Here is a 16497-nt window from a genome sequence, read left to right as displayed (position 1 = left end):
AACCAGTGTTTAAATGACAGGTGGTCCGGGGGCACCTACCCCCTTACTGTGTTCTCTGTTAATTTTTCTTGGGGTCAAATTTCTTAAGGTATTTCACCCCCAAACCCAGAGCAAAACAGAAGGGGAGGGTGACATATTTAACAGCAGGGGTCAGCAACCATTTTCAGCTGTGGGCCAGTCCACTGTCTCTCAGACCATGTGGTGCACCGGACTATATTTTGAAAAAATAATAATGAACGAATTCCTATGCCCCACAAATAACCCAGAGATGCATTTTAAATAAAAGGACACATTCTACTCATGTAAAAACACGCTGATTCCTGGACCATCTGTGGGCTGGATAGAGAAGGCGATTGTGCCGGATCCGGCCCCCGGGCCTTAGGTTGCCTACCCCTGTTTAACAGGGAGGAAGGGGCAATTACAATTCTACTGCAGCAGTCAAGCTTCTTACCTCTTGTCACCTGATTTTTATATATATATATAAATTAACGCCCTGGTACTCAGGTGGCAACAGAATTGTTGAGTTCAGAAGCAAATAATACTGCCAGCTCCCCAGTGGCATAGCTAGGGGAAGCCAATAAACATGTGTTGTCTTCTCAGCAAGGTCCCTCATTTCTTTGTGGAGTCAACGGAACCTAGAAGGCTTGATGTGCCTCTTCCCACAGACCCATGCACAATTATTATTGCTTATTGTTTATTATATGATGTACATCCCACCCTTCGTGTTGAAGGAGCCCATTAAGACATTCTCAAGTAAGATACCAACTTTCCCCCTGCAGAGTATCCTTCATGACCTAACATGATTAAATGAAGCAAGCTTTTGTATGCTGATGATTTTGCAGATTAGCACATTATTTTGATAAAGAATATTGCATCTGGCATTAAACGCTGTGTTGGAATCATGGCTTGACATCCTCAGTAACTTAATTAGAAAAGATGGAAACTGCCAGTAGAGGGTTGATTAAACAGAGTGAGGGGTGCAATTTTAGAAGCTGTAATTACAGTTATATAAATTAATCTCAGATACATGGAAGGCAGGCAGCTGAACTGTAGGTGCACAGACATCAAATTATTCAAGTTGATTTTTTTTCATTCTAAAAGCTGCAGTGCTGTATATACTTTCACTGAAGTCCATTCCCTTGAAATATGTTTGACTTACTTCTGAGTAAATATGCTTCAGATTTAGATGCAAGACTGTTTTTCAAATGCATGTGCTTACTCAGGAGGAGGCAGAATGGCCAAATAAATTGCCACGTGTTCATCTTTGTTATATTTATTTTTTAGTTAGTGGTTTCAGCATAACAGCACATGCAATTACCTCATTGCATGTATTTTATTTTATAGCTGATCTTATGTTTTTGAGAGTGACACAGGAAAGTCCTCTCCACTGAAGCCCACTTGCTGCAAGCTTCAGAGGAGTTAGCTAGGGTTGCTATATTTCAAAAAGTGAAAAACCGGATATGGGTTGCCATGCATCTGGATTTTCCTGGACTTTTTTCTTTCTTTCTGAAAATTCCCCCCAGATGCCATTTCCAGAGGACAAATCCCATCTATGTCTGGGAAAACTTGGAGGTATGGCAGCCCTAGAGTTAGCATCTGTCTAGTGGTGGTAATGTCCAAATAATAGTGTATGGAAGACCCAGTAAAGCAGATATAGAACCCTCCAGATATTGCTTGAACTACAATTCCCATCATCCCTGACTATTGCCCATGTGCGCTAGGGCTGATGAGAGTTGTAATTCAGCAACATCTGGAAAGCCAAAGGTTCTCTACAGCTGCAATAGAGGGTGTTAAGAGTAGTCATGATTTCGGCTGCCAAAGCAGGAATTGTGGTTTCCAGATCTGAGTAAAAGAGCAGGAGGGAGTTATCGGCTTTGCATCAGGCACAACTGATGAGGAGCACTTTGGACTCCATTAAAGTCTGACAGAATAGAAAATAAAAAAATTCCACTCTTTACCCTTTTAAACATAATGGGCATAAAGAAACAAGCAGAGATCAGCTAGGCAAGCATTACTTGAGTCCCATTCCTATGACTCTTTACTCTTGCTGTCTTACAATATACAATATACACTCTATATAGTATCCTTTCATTCTAATATAAAATAATCTAGTCTGAAAGAGTTATTTGTAAAAGAATTAAAAACCTGCTTCGTTTCCACAGATTTATATGTGGGGAAAGCTCCCTGTGGGTTCTATCCATCCTTTGACCCTCTTTTCCTGCATATTTATACCCTTATATGGTGTTCAGATGTATAAATGTGATTTACAAGGCAAAACAAAATGTAGTTTGAAAGAAGTAGTGCGACTTCTCTTAATTCCTACTCCCTAACAAAAAGGATTGCATAGATTCTGCCATACAACCAGGCCTACAGTGAGGGGCTTTTGACATTCCATTCCTATACCTTTCTTCCCAGCTTAGCACTCCAGTGTTAAAACATCCTAGCAAAACACTCTGACTAACTATCTGTGCCCTTCTAGGGACTGTTAAGTTTGGAATGCAGTTTTTACACAGTGAGATTTATACATATATACATACATACATACATACATACATACTGCCCTTCATCATAAGAACTCAGGGCAGGCCACAGAATAAAATACTGGATAAAAACAAGTAAATAAGTAAAACAAAACCCTCCCTTCCCACAGACACATTTAAAAGGCTGTAGAATATTAATCAGCCAAAGGCCTGGTTGAAGAGGAACATTTTCTCCTGGTGCCTAAAAATATAATGAAGGCGCCAGCAATACAGTGAAAGTTCAATGCTTTAAATCCATTTCAATTTTCTCACACAGTTCTATTTTTCTTTGTAATCCATAAATATAACCCTGTTCTCTTTTATCTTCTCTTGCCTTTTATCAATTTGTTAGCATTTTTTGGGGGGGGGGGCATAATCATTTATGTAGCAAACATGGTACAGTGGTGTCTCGCAAGACGAAATTAATTCGTTCTGCGGGTTTTTCCGTCTTGCGAGTTTTTTCGTCTTGCGAAGCACGGTTTCAATTTTTTCAAAAAAATCTTCAAAAATCTCAAAAAAGGCTACCACACCGCGTGCTATGAGTTGCTCCCCGAAGTCAAGTCGCAACTGCACCTCTTCAAGCAGTGCACCCTGTATTACTGTAACGGTTTTAAGAAAAAGGAAACAAACTTGCAAGACGTTTCCGTCTTGCGAAGCAAGCCCATAGGGAAATTCGTCTCGCGAAGCAACTCAAAAAACGAAAAACTCTTTCGTCTTGCGAGTTTTTCGTCTTGCGAGGCATTCGTCTTGCGAGCTACCACTGTATATATAAAGAAAGGGTAAATGCTCCCACCCCCTCACATACCATATTTTGCATCAAAGAAAGTCTTCTTTCCAGTTTGAAACATTACGGCTTTGTAGCAGGTTCAATTTAGGAGTTTATCATCTTGTCCCATCTGTTCCAGCACACGTCTGCATATTAGTCCTAATTTCACTCTAATAAACAAAAGTACCTCTGCTTCTTAATGGCTGCGTGGGGGGGTTACCGATAGGTGAACTGCTTTTGCACTCAATGCCTTCCATGCCAGAGCGAGAGCCAGGTACTGAGATGGTCTGTGAGTGACACTCACTCCCCCGGCCCCTGGGGGAAGCTTGCAATGACAATTACCCTCAAATAATCCTTGTTTATCTTTACTAACAGTCTCTGCTATCATGGGAGTGGCATCCATTAAGGCAGAACGGAACCAGAAGCCGAGTCTGGGACAGTTTCTATGGGGATGCATTCTGTCAAAAGGTTAAATGCAATCAGTTTTGGAGCAGTTAAAACAAAAGCTGTATCAGGAATCTGATATCTAATCAGATATAAAAGCTTTTACATCATGAATAATTATGAACCTCTAAACTTCCAGATTCTTTAGTACAACACAGTTTAGATCTACGAAATCCAAGATTTGTGGGCTATACCACATTAGATTGCAAATGGCAGTTTACATAAAATTTCTTCTATTTAAAAGAACATAGAAAACTAGTATATCAGGGAGAATACTAGACTTGAACCCATCACTTTTTTTGAAAAAACATTTAATCATTTTTTAGATGCAAACAATAACCACAAAAGACACTACAACAAAAACCATAATAACAATAATAACACAATTTGACAGTTCTGATTTAAATACACTGATATACCTATGACTGCACCCATCTCTTTGACATCCAGAGTTCTGTGGGTATTGCACACAAATGGAATGGTTCCGTTCTGGTTATGATGTAGTCACTTAGACTTGAAACATTTCTTAGAGCTTATCTATTGTTCTCAAGCAAGAAGTAGCTAAACTTCAAGGCTGAATATCTTCTTGCAAAAGTTAAACATTTAACTAAGTTACCAACACAGCCTTTACTAATAATGAACGGATAGTATAGAATTTTAGAAGTTTGATACATGTTTGGAAAGCACGCTGTGTGGAAGTATCATAAAAAAACATACCTGAATAGGTGTCTGTAACATTAACTTCCTAGGTTGCCAAATACACAAGCTGGCCATAGGGCTTCTGCTTATGTTTGCTTATTTACCAAAACCATATTTCAAGTTACAAGATGCAACCACAGAGCCTAGGGCTTACCGATCAGAAGGTCGCGGTTCAAATCCCTGCAACGGGGTGAGCTCCCGTTGCTCGGTCCCACCTCCTGCCCACCTAGCAGTTCGAAAGCATGTCAAGTGCAAGTGGATAAATAGGTACTGCTCCGACGGGAAGGTAAACGGCATTTCCGTGCGCTGCTTTGGCTTTGCCAGAAGTGGCTTAGTCCTGCTGGCCACATGACCCGGAAGCTGTCTGCGGACAAACGGCAGCTCCCTCAGCCTATAGAGCGAGATGAGCGTGCAACCCCAGAGTTGTCCGCAACTGGACCTAATGGTCAGGGGTACCTTTACCTTTACCTTTACCTTTACATGGAATTTTTGGATTTATGAGTTTATATTTTCAGCAAAAGCAGAATTAAGAGGAAGACTGAGTAAAAATGTATGGGAGTTTAAGGGGGTGCTTCAGACTTGCCAAGCAGCAAGGACCATTTCTGGATGTGATGAGGAAGGAAGTTGGAAGGGAGTAGGCAAACGTTTTTAAGGGGATGGGCTAGGGTATGTATGTATGTCTGAATGAATGGGTGAATGAGTGGCAATTTATTGGGAGATAAATATGTCAAATGATGAAAGGGTCAATCTTTTTGCAACAAGAACCTTTTAGGAGTAAAAAATTACAAAACCATGTCAGTTAACAACCCACAATCTGTTAAAATTGGATATCCAAATTGGATGTAATATTTGCTCTCTCTTTCTGAAGTTAAAATTAGCTCCAGTCAAAATTCTGGAATGGTAGGTCTGTAACATTGAGAACTTTAACTCAACATTCATGAAGGTGAAAATTAATTTGGAGAGTTTCAGAATCTGTACAGCCGTTTTTAATTATGGAAATATGGTAAGAAGATAACTTTGCTTTTGTAGTTAAATTATATTATTCCTATGTTTTATTCATATGACTTTAGGAGACCTGAGCTTGGGCAGTTTAAAGTATTCAAGATGGCTATTGCTTGGTGAAATCCAAGTCCTTTAGTTGTTTGGAGGAAATGAAAAAAACCTGGAGCAGTAAGACATAAGGAAAAATACAGCCTTGCTTATTTCCCTAGAGAGATCAGAGCAGTGCAGGCGCACACTCTTCAAAAAGTTCTGAATGAATAGCTCTGAAGCTGACCAGAATAGCAGATTGCAAAGGTCCTTGTTAACATGGTGCTCAAACTTTTAGTATGTAGGGATATCCAGATAAAAATGCAATACTGTGCCTTCAGCAAATTTCCAAAGACATTCTCAAAGACAACATGGCATCTCTCCAGATTCTGTGGACTAGAGAAGAAAATAGGATGAAACTTTATTCATCTACTAAAACCCCAGTAGGTCATTTTTCCCTCCCAGTTGACTTTACATGTCATGAAAGACCCAGGCAGAGGCCTTCATTGATAGGCTTTGCTTCACAACCCACCCAAACCAGGACTGATCCTTTCCGCTGTATTCCACAAAAGCTCCTTAAATACCTGTCACTAAAGTTCAAATGGGCAGCCTTCCAAATCCAGATGTCACCTAATCTCATTAATTTGCCTCTCCTGAATCCACATCCACATCCAGCTGCTGTCCCCTCTTAGCCAGTCACATGTTATCCCAGTAATTTGGAGAAAGTGTAGTCTGTGACTAGTAGAATATCGACTGGCTAGATTAGGCAAAGGCAAACTCGGCCCTCCAGATGTTTTGAGACTACAGTTCCCATCGTCCCTGACCACTGGTGCTGTTAGCTAGGGGTGATGGGAGTTGTAGTCCCAAAACATCTGGAGGGCCGAGTTTGCCTACGCCTGGGCTAGATGAAGGAAGAAAAATTCTAAATGTGACTTGAGCTAGCAATAATTAGATCTGTCTTTGTATGTGCTCTTTTTTATTTCTAGAAAAAGATAGGGGAGTTCTCATTTAATGAAGGGAGCACCCCATTTAATACCCCAGCACCCAATGGTTGTTGAATTTCTTTGGAGAGCTATATTTCTTTGGTGATCTACAGCATACATGCACACTATGGGTCCTTTGTTTGCAGTTCTCTGCCCTTTAAGTTTATCACATCCAAGATAATCAAGGCCATTTTAACTGTATGCATAATTTAATAAGGGATAGCTAAAATAATATTTATTCATTTATTTATCATTGAACAAGATTTATCTAGCAATCTCTAAGCTGCTTATAAAATATACATAAGAAAATGCCAATAAAATCAAATGTTAAAAATAAGTAGGCATAAATTTTTATCAAAATGCAGCTAAAACCAGAAGTTTCAAAACAAATTGCGTAGTAAAAGCACATGTCTGGATAGGCTTGTCTAAACAAAATGCTTTTTAGTGATGTTGAAAACAATGCAACAAAGAAATCTGCCTAATATTAATGGACTGAGAGCTCCAGACAGTAGGTGCCCACTGAAGGGTCAATTGCAAGTATGGCGTGAAGGCTTTGTGGCACTTGTAAAAAGTGCCAGGTCCACAGATTGAAGCAGATGAGTAGGCACATATGGGGTCAGGCAGTCGTTCAAGTAAACTGACTCCAACTGAATCCAGTAGCTATGTTATTGTTGTTTTAAAAAGTAGCATTAAAAAGAATGGTTGCAAATCTCTCATACAGCAACACAGACACACAGCAAAGAAGTAAGAGTTTTAAAACAAAACAAAGAGGATCTATAAAACAAAAATACATACCTGTAAATCCAGGACTGTCCCTGGAAAATGGGGATACTTGGAGGGTTTGCAAATAAGATCAACATAATGATATGCAAGGAGCAGTGTGTTTGCCTATGAGTATACGAGAGATTTGCAACCATTTTCTTTTTAAGATTGATTTTAAAAAATATATAACAGAATAATCAATCATAATGCATAATATTATTTTTGCTATTTCCTGTTGTTTACATTCATATTTAAACTGGCCTTAGGCTCAAGAGCAGAGTCTTAAAGCATTTGAACCTATTGCAGATCTAGCATGCCTGAGCCCATTGATTTCAGTGGTTTAGGCACGCTGCAGTCTGTGCATCAGATTAAGCTCCAAATTGGTGATGTGCAAGGGGCTTTAAATACCGGTAGGCTGAATTTTCTTTATATTTTTAATACTTTGCCTATTAATATTCAAACATTTTGTATTTGCAATTATCTTAACACCTCACGGTCTGTGGAAACCCATTCTCCTTTCTTTGTTTTTCCCCACCGCCCAAACCAAAAATGGGGGAGGGGGAATCCCCAGCTGAAATGCAAACACTTCAGGTCAGTTTTCCATTGATTTACCAAAGGACAAATAATGTCAGACAGTTCTTATACCAAAACAAAATTTCAATTTTGTTTACCTCTTCAGTAGTCCAGCTTGATGTCAGTTACCACTTAGCTAGGCCAATAGTATTGATATTTGATGTCAGTTCTTATTCATTACTGAGCCAAACGATTCAAGAATCAGATCTTTTAAATGTTTCTACGGATGGCAAAAATAAAGAAGGGGCAGCCTGCCTGCAGTTGACAGACAGAAGCAGAGAATAGAATAGAATATAAAACTGAAAAGGCACCAGAGGTTCTTATTTATGTATTCAGAGTATTCAGCGCTTTGCATAAACTCAAAGTCAGTCATTTGCAAAGGTTACTTAATAATTTTAAATATGTACAATTGTAGATGCAGAAAGGCTAATAGGGTCTTCCTTAGATGATTGATGCTATTACTTGCAGAGCGTAATTACAAAGTAAGGTTATAATGAAATACAGATATTAGCCTTGTTATTTAACACGAGACTAAGACTAGTACAGAAGGTGCGTTGAAAATGAAAAATTTAAAAATATTCACGTATGAAAGTGTAACAGAACAAAATTATGAATATGGGTGTTGCATTAAGCAATAAAATGTGTATTAAAAAGAGCGCTTCCTAGGGACTGCTTAAATAAATTTTATTCAGGATCAAGACATTGATTATATCAGTGGTTTTCAACCAGTGTGCCATGGCACCCTGGGGTGCCTTGAATGATGGTGAGGGGTGCCATGGGCAACACTGGCCTCTGTCCCTCTTTCCTTCCTCCTCTGGTGCCCTCTTGCATCTCTGCCTCTCAAAGGCTTGCGTGGTGGTTTGCTTATATCCTGCCTTTTCCTCTAAGGGGCTCGAGGTTGCAGTCATGGTACTCTCCCTCTTTATTTTATCCTCACAGCCACCCTCCAGAGTAGGTAAGGCTGTTGGATGGTGTAGGCACTGGATCCTCTTTGAGGAAGCCAGAGAAGAGGTTCCAGGGACAACACATGTTATGCAGAGAGGGGTGTACAGGTTGCTTGGAAGCTTTGGATACTCCTGGGGTGGTTGTGTGTTCTAGGAACCCTAGTTCCACCCTGGCTCATCCTAGTACTTTATGAAGCTGGAATTCTTCTCAGCATAAATAAAACCACCCACAATTATCTCTTGCATCCTGGTGGGTCATTGAGAAAAGTCTAGAGATACGGTGGACTGGTGGCCTGTCTTAAAGCATACTCAGTGAATAGGTACTAGGTACCTGCTCAATGTGGAATCAATCTGAAGTTCAAATTCACTTTGAATGTGTTTCGTATTAACTGGGCTGCCTCTATCAGGCCATATTGTTGGTAAATACAGTAAAGCACAGTGGGATGGGAGTGGAGTCAGAGATTGGAAGTCTCTTGTTAAGCCTGTATAAATTTCCTTCTGACACAGACTCTGGATTATTTGAAATCTAATTCAAAATAAATCTGCTGGTAGAAGACAGCCACCCGCAAGAGAAATCTGGGGTGAACTTCAAACAATTACAGGATTTGGTAGCAAATCTAGAATCTTTGTGAAGTTTTCAGCTAGTCAGTTTATAAAATGAGCAAAGTAGTAGATATTTGAAGAAAACAGATATTACATATTGGGTTTGAAAGGATTACTAGAAGCATCCCACCCATTACCTTGTATTACTATCACTCGTGAGAAGGGTTCAACTTGCCCTTCAGCACATTGAAAAAAAGCATGTATGGGCTGTATGAGTTAGTCCTGCCTTTTGCTAACATGCCCAGTACCTGCACCCCTGGCCGCCTGAAGATTCAAGGTTTCTATGTTCAAGTAGATGTACTTGTGCTGATCTCCATGCAAAGTGGGACTGACTGGACAAAGATCTCCTACCCTTGTGTGGAAAAGGTCTACTCACATACATGACTAGACACACAGAGCCCCTGTACATGCCAGCCAAATGCACAGATGGCAGAAGGGCATTCAGTCCCATCACATGTGTTGCTTCAGCACATGTGGCATCAACATGTGGACACGGACAAACTGGAATGTGTCCAGAGGAGGGCAACCAAAATGGTCAAAGGCCTGGAAACGATGCCTTATGAGGAACGGCTAAGGGAGCTGGGCATGTTTAGCCTGGAGAAGAGGAGGTTAAGGGGTGATATGACAGCCATATTTATGATAACCATATGATATGATAACCATGGTTGTTTTCTGCTGCTCCAGAGAAGCGGACACGGAGCAATGGATCCAAACTACAAGAAAGAAGATTCCACCTAAACATTAGGAAGAACTTCCTGACAGTAAGAGCTGTTCGACAGTGGAATTTGCTGCCAAGGAGTGTGGTGGAGTCTCCTTCTTTGGAGGTCTTTAAGCAGAGGCTTGACAACCATATGTCAGGAGTGCTCTGATGGTGTTTCCTGCTTGGCAGGGGGTTGGACTCGATGGCCCTTGTGGTCTCTTCCAACTCTATGATTCTATGATCTGAAACTTTCTGTGGAGGAGAAGGATTAGCACCATGGAGTGGGAAATAAGCCCAAAAGGCATGTGTGAATTCACACCTACTGATGTTGGTTAGGAGCACACTTGAAGGTGCTTTTACGCTTGGGATGTTTATGGAGTACCATCTGAGATGCCATCACCCATGAGTCCTTTATGAATGCCACTATCAGGGCTTTGGTGTTAAGATAGCATCCAATTGACAACCATCTTAAGAAAGCTTTGGCAATTATCATTCCTCTCCTCATCTGACTGCACAACTCTTTGCAATTGAGAGGCACTGCTTTGATAGATAAAAAGAAAAATAAATTGATTAGACTAAGCTCCTTGGAAAAAAAAGTGTAGCAAAGAAAACTGCTGTATAAAGTGCAGTGTCAACTCTGTATAGCAATAACTCTGCAGGGTGTGCAGTGATCTTGAGCTCTGTATGTAAATTTATGCAAAGAACTTTTGCAAGCCTAGCATGTACTCTTATTTTCAAACACCACAAGAAACGTCTTAGTCCTTGATTTGGTAAAAGGCAGAAATATTTCCTCTGTTTCACACAGCAAGGAGGGATCATGTGGAGTGATTTTAAACAAACAAGAAGAGAATAATCTACCATTGTTTGACAAATTCAAGTGCTAGAAACATTTCAAGGGAAGGGTAAGATCCTTATTTTCATTCATGTTTTCACTAAGAATATATATATATATATATATATATATATATATATATATGGTGTTCTCTGAATAAAAACCTGACCTGCAAACTTTATAAGATAATTTGCTGGATGAGATCAAACCCTGACCAGGATAAGATTTTGGAGTTTGTGGTGCATGTTTCATATTTGAGGTGAACATATCAAGGTCACGAGACTCCGTTTCTGAACCCAGGAATACAATTGTTGATAAAATCACTAATAATTATGAGCAGTATTTTATTAGCAAGAATCTCCACTTGCACAACAGGACTTCCCTGCCCTCTCCTCCCCAAACTGTTCCAGAGGCTTGGGGAAACCTCTAGAACAGACTTAGGGGGCACACAGGGTGATGAAGAGGGTAAGAACATTGCATTTCACAAACAGAAATCCACGCACTTCAGCACTTCAGCTTAGCTCATTTGTTGCTTGTTCTGCAAGATTATTCAGTCACTGCCTGAGTCCAGAGGTCTTGTGGGGATACACATGCTGTTGTTGCCTGCCTCCTTCCTGCTTCCCATGTGTTCAGGGCAAATGTCTGCAGTGGTAACCCTACTCTCCTTATGTCGATTCTGCACTTGATTTAAAGGCAGGAACCCTGTGCTGAACATGTGGGAAGGCAGAAGAAGATATCCAACTATACAGTGTGCTAAAGCCCCAGCCCTGCAGCCTCTTTGTACTGGCAGTGCCCCTTCATTCAAATAATAATGGAATAGGGCTTGCACATTTGTCCAGGTGCTGGAGTGATGAGCTGCTGGTCCTTTCTGGTCAGCTTCCTCAGTTCTTCATGCCACTGCCAAGAGATGCCCAAAGCCTTCATTTATCTTGTCTGAAGCTAATAAGATTCACCTAGTAGCATGAGTGAGCAGTAATTGCTCTGCACCTAAATTTATGAGGGGAGGGGGCCTCAGCAAGGGCGCCATGCATTTTATAAACAGCCACACTATTATGTCCTCATTACAGAGCGGCATATCAATCAGGGTGGTTGTTTCCTTGCACACATGAAAGGGAAAACTTGTGACGGCTGTCAAGGCTGTGTTTTTGGAAGGAAGCAGCAGCTTTTGTTTCATTCCTTTGTGGACTGCAGTATCTGCAGCTGAAGCAACCAGGGAAACAACAAGAGCATAAATGTGAGGTGATCAGGTTTTCCACTAGCAAGGCTGTGGTTAAGCCACACTGAAGTGTCAGTCATGCCCTGTAAGCTCCTACTCTTTGTGAGGACAGGACAGGTTGTGAGATACCTTTCAGAAGTAAACACGCCAACAAGAGAGCAATGCTTGCAAAATTTCTCCCATCCAAGTTTCTCCTTGAATTTTGGGCTTCTGAATAACTTGCTATTGATTGATTGCTCAGCAGTGCTGCTTTAAAGTCCACCTTTCTTCTGTTTCTGATTTCCAGACTTCATTGTGCCTGCTGCAGGTGGGCATCTTTTCACAGTTTTTATTTGATGACCTCCCCCCCCCCCCGAGTGTGTACTAGCACACATGTATGTCAAAGCAAAAAATGATTCCTGCTATGATTGTGTGACTGCCCTGACATAGCTTTGAACAGGGTTTCAATCAGTGTGTGCATGTAATTGTGTACATTAGTAACATGCAATGAGAAAAAGGATATTAACTTCAAACTGTGGCAAACTACACACCCACCTATTAAAAAATAATTTTAGAAATTCTCCAAATTTAAATTTGCTCAGAGGAGCGGAAAGCAGGTAACCAGGCACAAACTTTGAATTTGATTTCTAGTTACCCAAAGCATTTGTTAAATAGAAGTGTCTGCGGAGGATAGACTGTCTACCGGGGATATGGGCCATATGGGTCAACTATGGGCCATAACCTTATTAACTTTACAAGTCTGAATTGAAACAGAACTTATTTGTGACTGACTCCAGCCTGTAGTGTGGAGCATCTTTGCTACTAAGATAAGGGCTAGAAATGAAATATCTGAAAATCACATTGGACAGGCAAACCCATTGGCTCGCACATTGGTCTAGATTCCCCAATCTGACAGAAATTAAATTATCATGATAGTGGTGTAAAGGCCTGCCCCACTCCCTTTGACTCCACTTCAGTTTTGTATTCCATGTGGATTTCTAATTTGGCTGGACTCTTTTCCCAGAGGGTTGGATTCTGCCTGGCAGGTTCCATGAGCCTCCTCCATAGGCTTTCAGCTCCTATTTAGGCTTCCTTTTCCTGTGGTATTGTGTAATGAGTGATGGGCACAGCAGGTGGATCCTGACCCAGAGTTGAAAAGCAGTGGAGGAAACAAGGGAAGGAAGCCTCAGCCAAAAAAGTGCTTCATGAGCTCTTTACCTGATTGCTGGAAAAATAATATTCATATGTATCCATCTACTTGTGAGTCTTGCCAAATCTGATTTCTGCTCTTCATGTGGCTCATTTCAGCCTGGTCTGGTAACACAAGGCCCAGACTTCCTTCATACCCTCCAACATTTCTCTGATGAAAATAGGGATGTCCCATTTCATAACAATAATTTTACTATTTATACCCAACACATCTTACTGGGTTGCCCCAGCCACTCTGGGCAGCTTTAAACATATATAAAAAACATAATAAAATATTAAACTTTTTAAAAAACTTCCCTATACAGGATTGCCTTCAGATGGCTGGGGGGGGAAAGATAACTCCATCCCCTCCAGCATTTCTCCAATGAAAATAGGGACATCCTAAGGGAAAGGGGGGCATTCTGGGATCAAATCAGAAACCGGGACAGCATTTCTAAATCAGGGACATCCCTGGAAAATAGGGACACTTGGAGGGTCTGTTGTTTCAGCTGCAAAGTGCCTGGAGAAGATTAGCACGAGGCCTTGTTTAGGTGTTGCTGCTGGGGCCAGCATTTTGCTCTCGACGAGATGTATTTTTATGCTGCGCCTTGCATTATGTTCTTGTACTTTTGTTGCTATATATTTGTTAATATGACATACTTTGGCCGATTTAAATTTTGTTTATATGCCTTGCAATTGTGAATGAATGATGTTTTCTGATGTTGTGAGCCACTTTGAGCATGGCTTACTATGGAAAAACAGCATACACATAAACTGATGTCTATGTGCTGTACAGATTAAGTTTGGTACACATGCTGAAGGAAGCAATATTTATTTTCTTTATTTCCCCCCCCCCCCCAATGTGACAGTGGTAGGTTACAGCATTCACCCTTCCTTATGCAGTACTATTTAGCTCAGTTTTCTAACAGTTCTTTAGTTCCACTGGTGCACCTGGCTGTAATCTTAAATATACTAACTAGGGAGTACATTCCATTGAACGTAAGAAACATATATAGGGTTGTGCTGCATATGGATCAGCTACTGAACTATTTATTAGTGGTTATATGCCTAAAGTATATCAGTCTATTTGGTGCATTTGATGAAATAAGTAGTTACTTCCATGAGTTCATGCCAGATGAACCAGTTCCTGTCTATGATTGGACAGACCAGTTATATTACCAGTGACAAACCTGACCAAAGGTCGAGCTTGCCATTATTTTAATTATTCATTAAAAGAAAATGATAATGAAAGGATAATTTTACTAAGAAGAGATTTGCAACATTTGCCTCACCAACTCAGTGATTCATCTGTTATTTGCTTTTTGACCATATAAAATAGCAGAATTGATATTTCTATTATGCAGAGCGTGTAACCCAGAAGAAGGATAATTCTGGAGAACATTACTCTTAGGTTACTGGGGTCTGAGCAGGAGCTTTTTGCCTTGTATTTAATTTTGTTCTTCCACAACATACAAGAAAATCACACAGCTCACTGCTTCAGCGCTCCATTATGCTGTTGTGTAAAACTAATTTTACTATGTGGCATAAAGCATCAATAGAAGACAGCAGAGAGAAGGGCAGTGAGCCTTACTAAATAATAGTACTTATGGAGAGGAAAATGTAGAAGGCTTCAACAAGGTTGCTAGATTCTGATTTCAACATTTTATGGAAGGAAGAAAACCATACTGTTGCCAGAGGCAGAAGGCCATTTCTTATCAGTACCTGAAGATGCCAATCCAGTAAATTACCAAGTTTCTTGTTTAGAACAAAATGTAGCATTAAAGGTTCTTCCTTTTTAACACTATTTATTTTGTAGCCTTTTATTCTAGCTCACTGAAAAGTTTTCACCTTGTTTCATGTCCAAGTTCATTGTTTTAAGGAAGCTGTAGAATAGATTTATGAGGGGACAAGGCAGATGGCAAATCATGGAAGCAGCAGTAGGACTAAGGGAACACAAAGCTACCATTGTTGCAAACCAAAATAATTTCCCAGCCAAGGCTAAAACCTGCTTGGGAGCAAGGGTCTACTTGGGAGTATGAAGATGGGATAGAACAGAGAATGGGTGTAATTTGAAGGACCTCCTATAAGATTCAGCAGGGCAGGGCTATGAAGATATAATATTCTCAGCTTCTCAGAGAGTCAGAGGAAGCACAGAGATAATGTTGAGAGAACCCACCCTCTCACTTTCTGCTTTGGCCTTGGGCAACCAGCTATGGTAGTCATGAAAGAGAATCTTAAGAATCAAACCGAAATGTTTGTGCAAAAGGCACATTGTCCACTGCAATCCTGCATATCTTAATATCAATGTAACATAATATAGATGTATTCTTGTTGGTTTTATGTCAAATGCCTCCTAATCGATCTCCAGTTAACAGTTTTGTGCAGATAACTTTTTCCCCCCATTTCAACTCCAAATACAGATTTTTGGTTTTTCTGTGAAATATATTTTTTCTATTACATATGGGATATGCCTTTCCTAAAGCAGATCCTTAAGGTAAAGGAGAGGGTCATGAAAAAATGTTAGTTACTAATATGGCTTCCTTTGTATTACAATTAACGTTGTATTACAATGGCTTCCAGAATTAACGTTTTCCTCATCTTTCCCAGGGTGATACCATTGTTTCCTGTGACTCTTATGGAGTGTTGAAACTGTGGGACATTCGGAGAGGCGTACCAATGGTGTCAATTGACGCAGGCCCACATCCTGGCAACCAAGTGGCCTTTGACCCATCTGGTAAGATGCTCCATGAAACTGGAGGATTTGACTGTTTTTCTTTTCCTGATTTATTTTTCTTTCAAAATAATTTGATGCTGAAAAAGAATTAACTTAGCTCCACTAGTTTCTGTTTCTTTCACATATTACCCATGTACCTCAGCCGAGTTCATACATTTCAGTTTTTTCAGAGATCGCACCATCATTTAAATGCATGAAACTTAAATCTAAATTAGCCTTCACTGAACACTCACCTTTCATGTCAGCCATTGCCTAATAATGGCTCGGATTGTTCATGCATCAAAATGAGGGGGTGCAGTACACTATACCACTTAGGCTACAGGTTGGAGATGCTACTTATGAAGACCACCATAAAATGTTTTTAAAATTGTGTTTATTTAAGAAAAAGTATAAAAAATTCCTGCAAATAGACAATATCAGGAGGAAAGGTTTTAGGCCAGCCTTCTCCCTATATTTCCCTTTCTATTTATAGGGAGCTTTCAGTGTAGACAAACATTTTAAAATCAAGTCCTGTACCTATAGTCTA

At 40.2% G+C, this 16497-nt stretch overlaps 1 protein-coding gene across 1 annotated transcript in view; it reads left to right on the top strand.

Annotated features, from left to right (window-relative positions):
* Window positions 1–16497, top strand: part of SPAG16 (sperm associated antigen 16) — a 441575-nt gene that overhangs the window by 309680 nt on the left and 115398 nt on the right. The window contains exon 13 of the mRNA XM_081002681.1: window positions 15845–15971. Coding sequence (XP_080858807.1) covers window positions 15845–15971 — 127 coding nt within the window. The remainder of the gene's footprint in view (window positions 1–15844; window positions 15972–16497) is intronic.

This window comes from Podarcis pityusensis (genome assembly GCF_964106645.2).
Source record: "Podarcis pityusensis genome assembly, chromosome: 1".
Classification (NCBI taxonomy): Eukaryota; Metazoa; Chordata; class Lepidosauria; order Squamata; family Lacertidae; genus Podarcis; species Podarcis pityusensis.
This window is presented reverse-complemented; position numbering and strand designations above follow the sequence as displayed.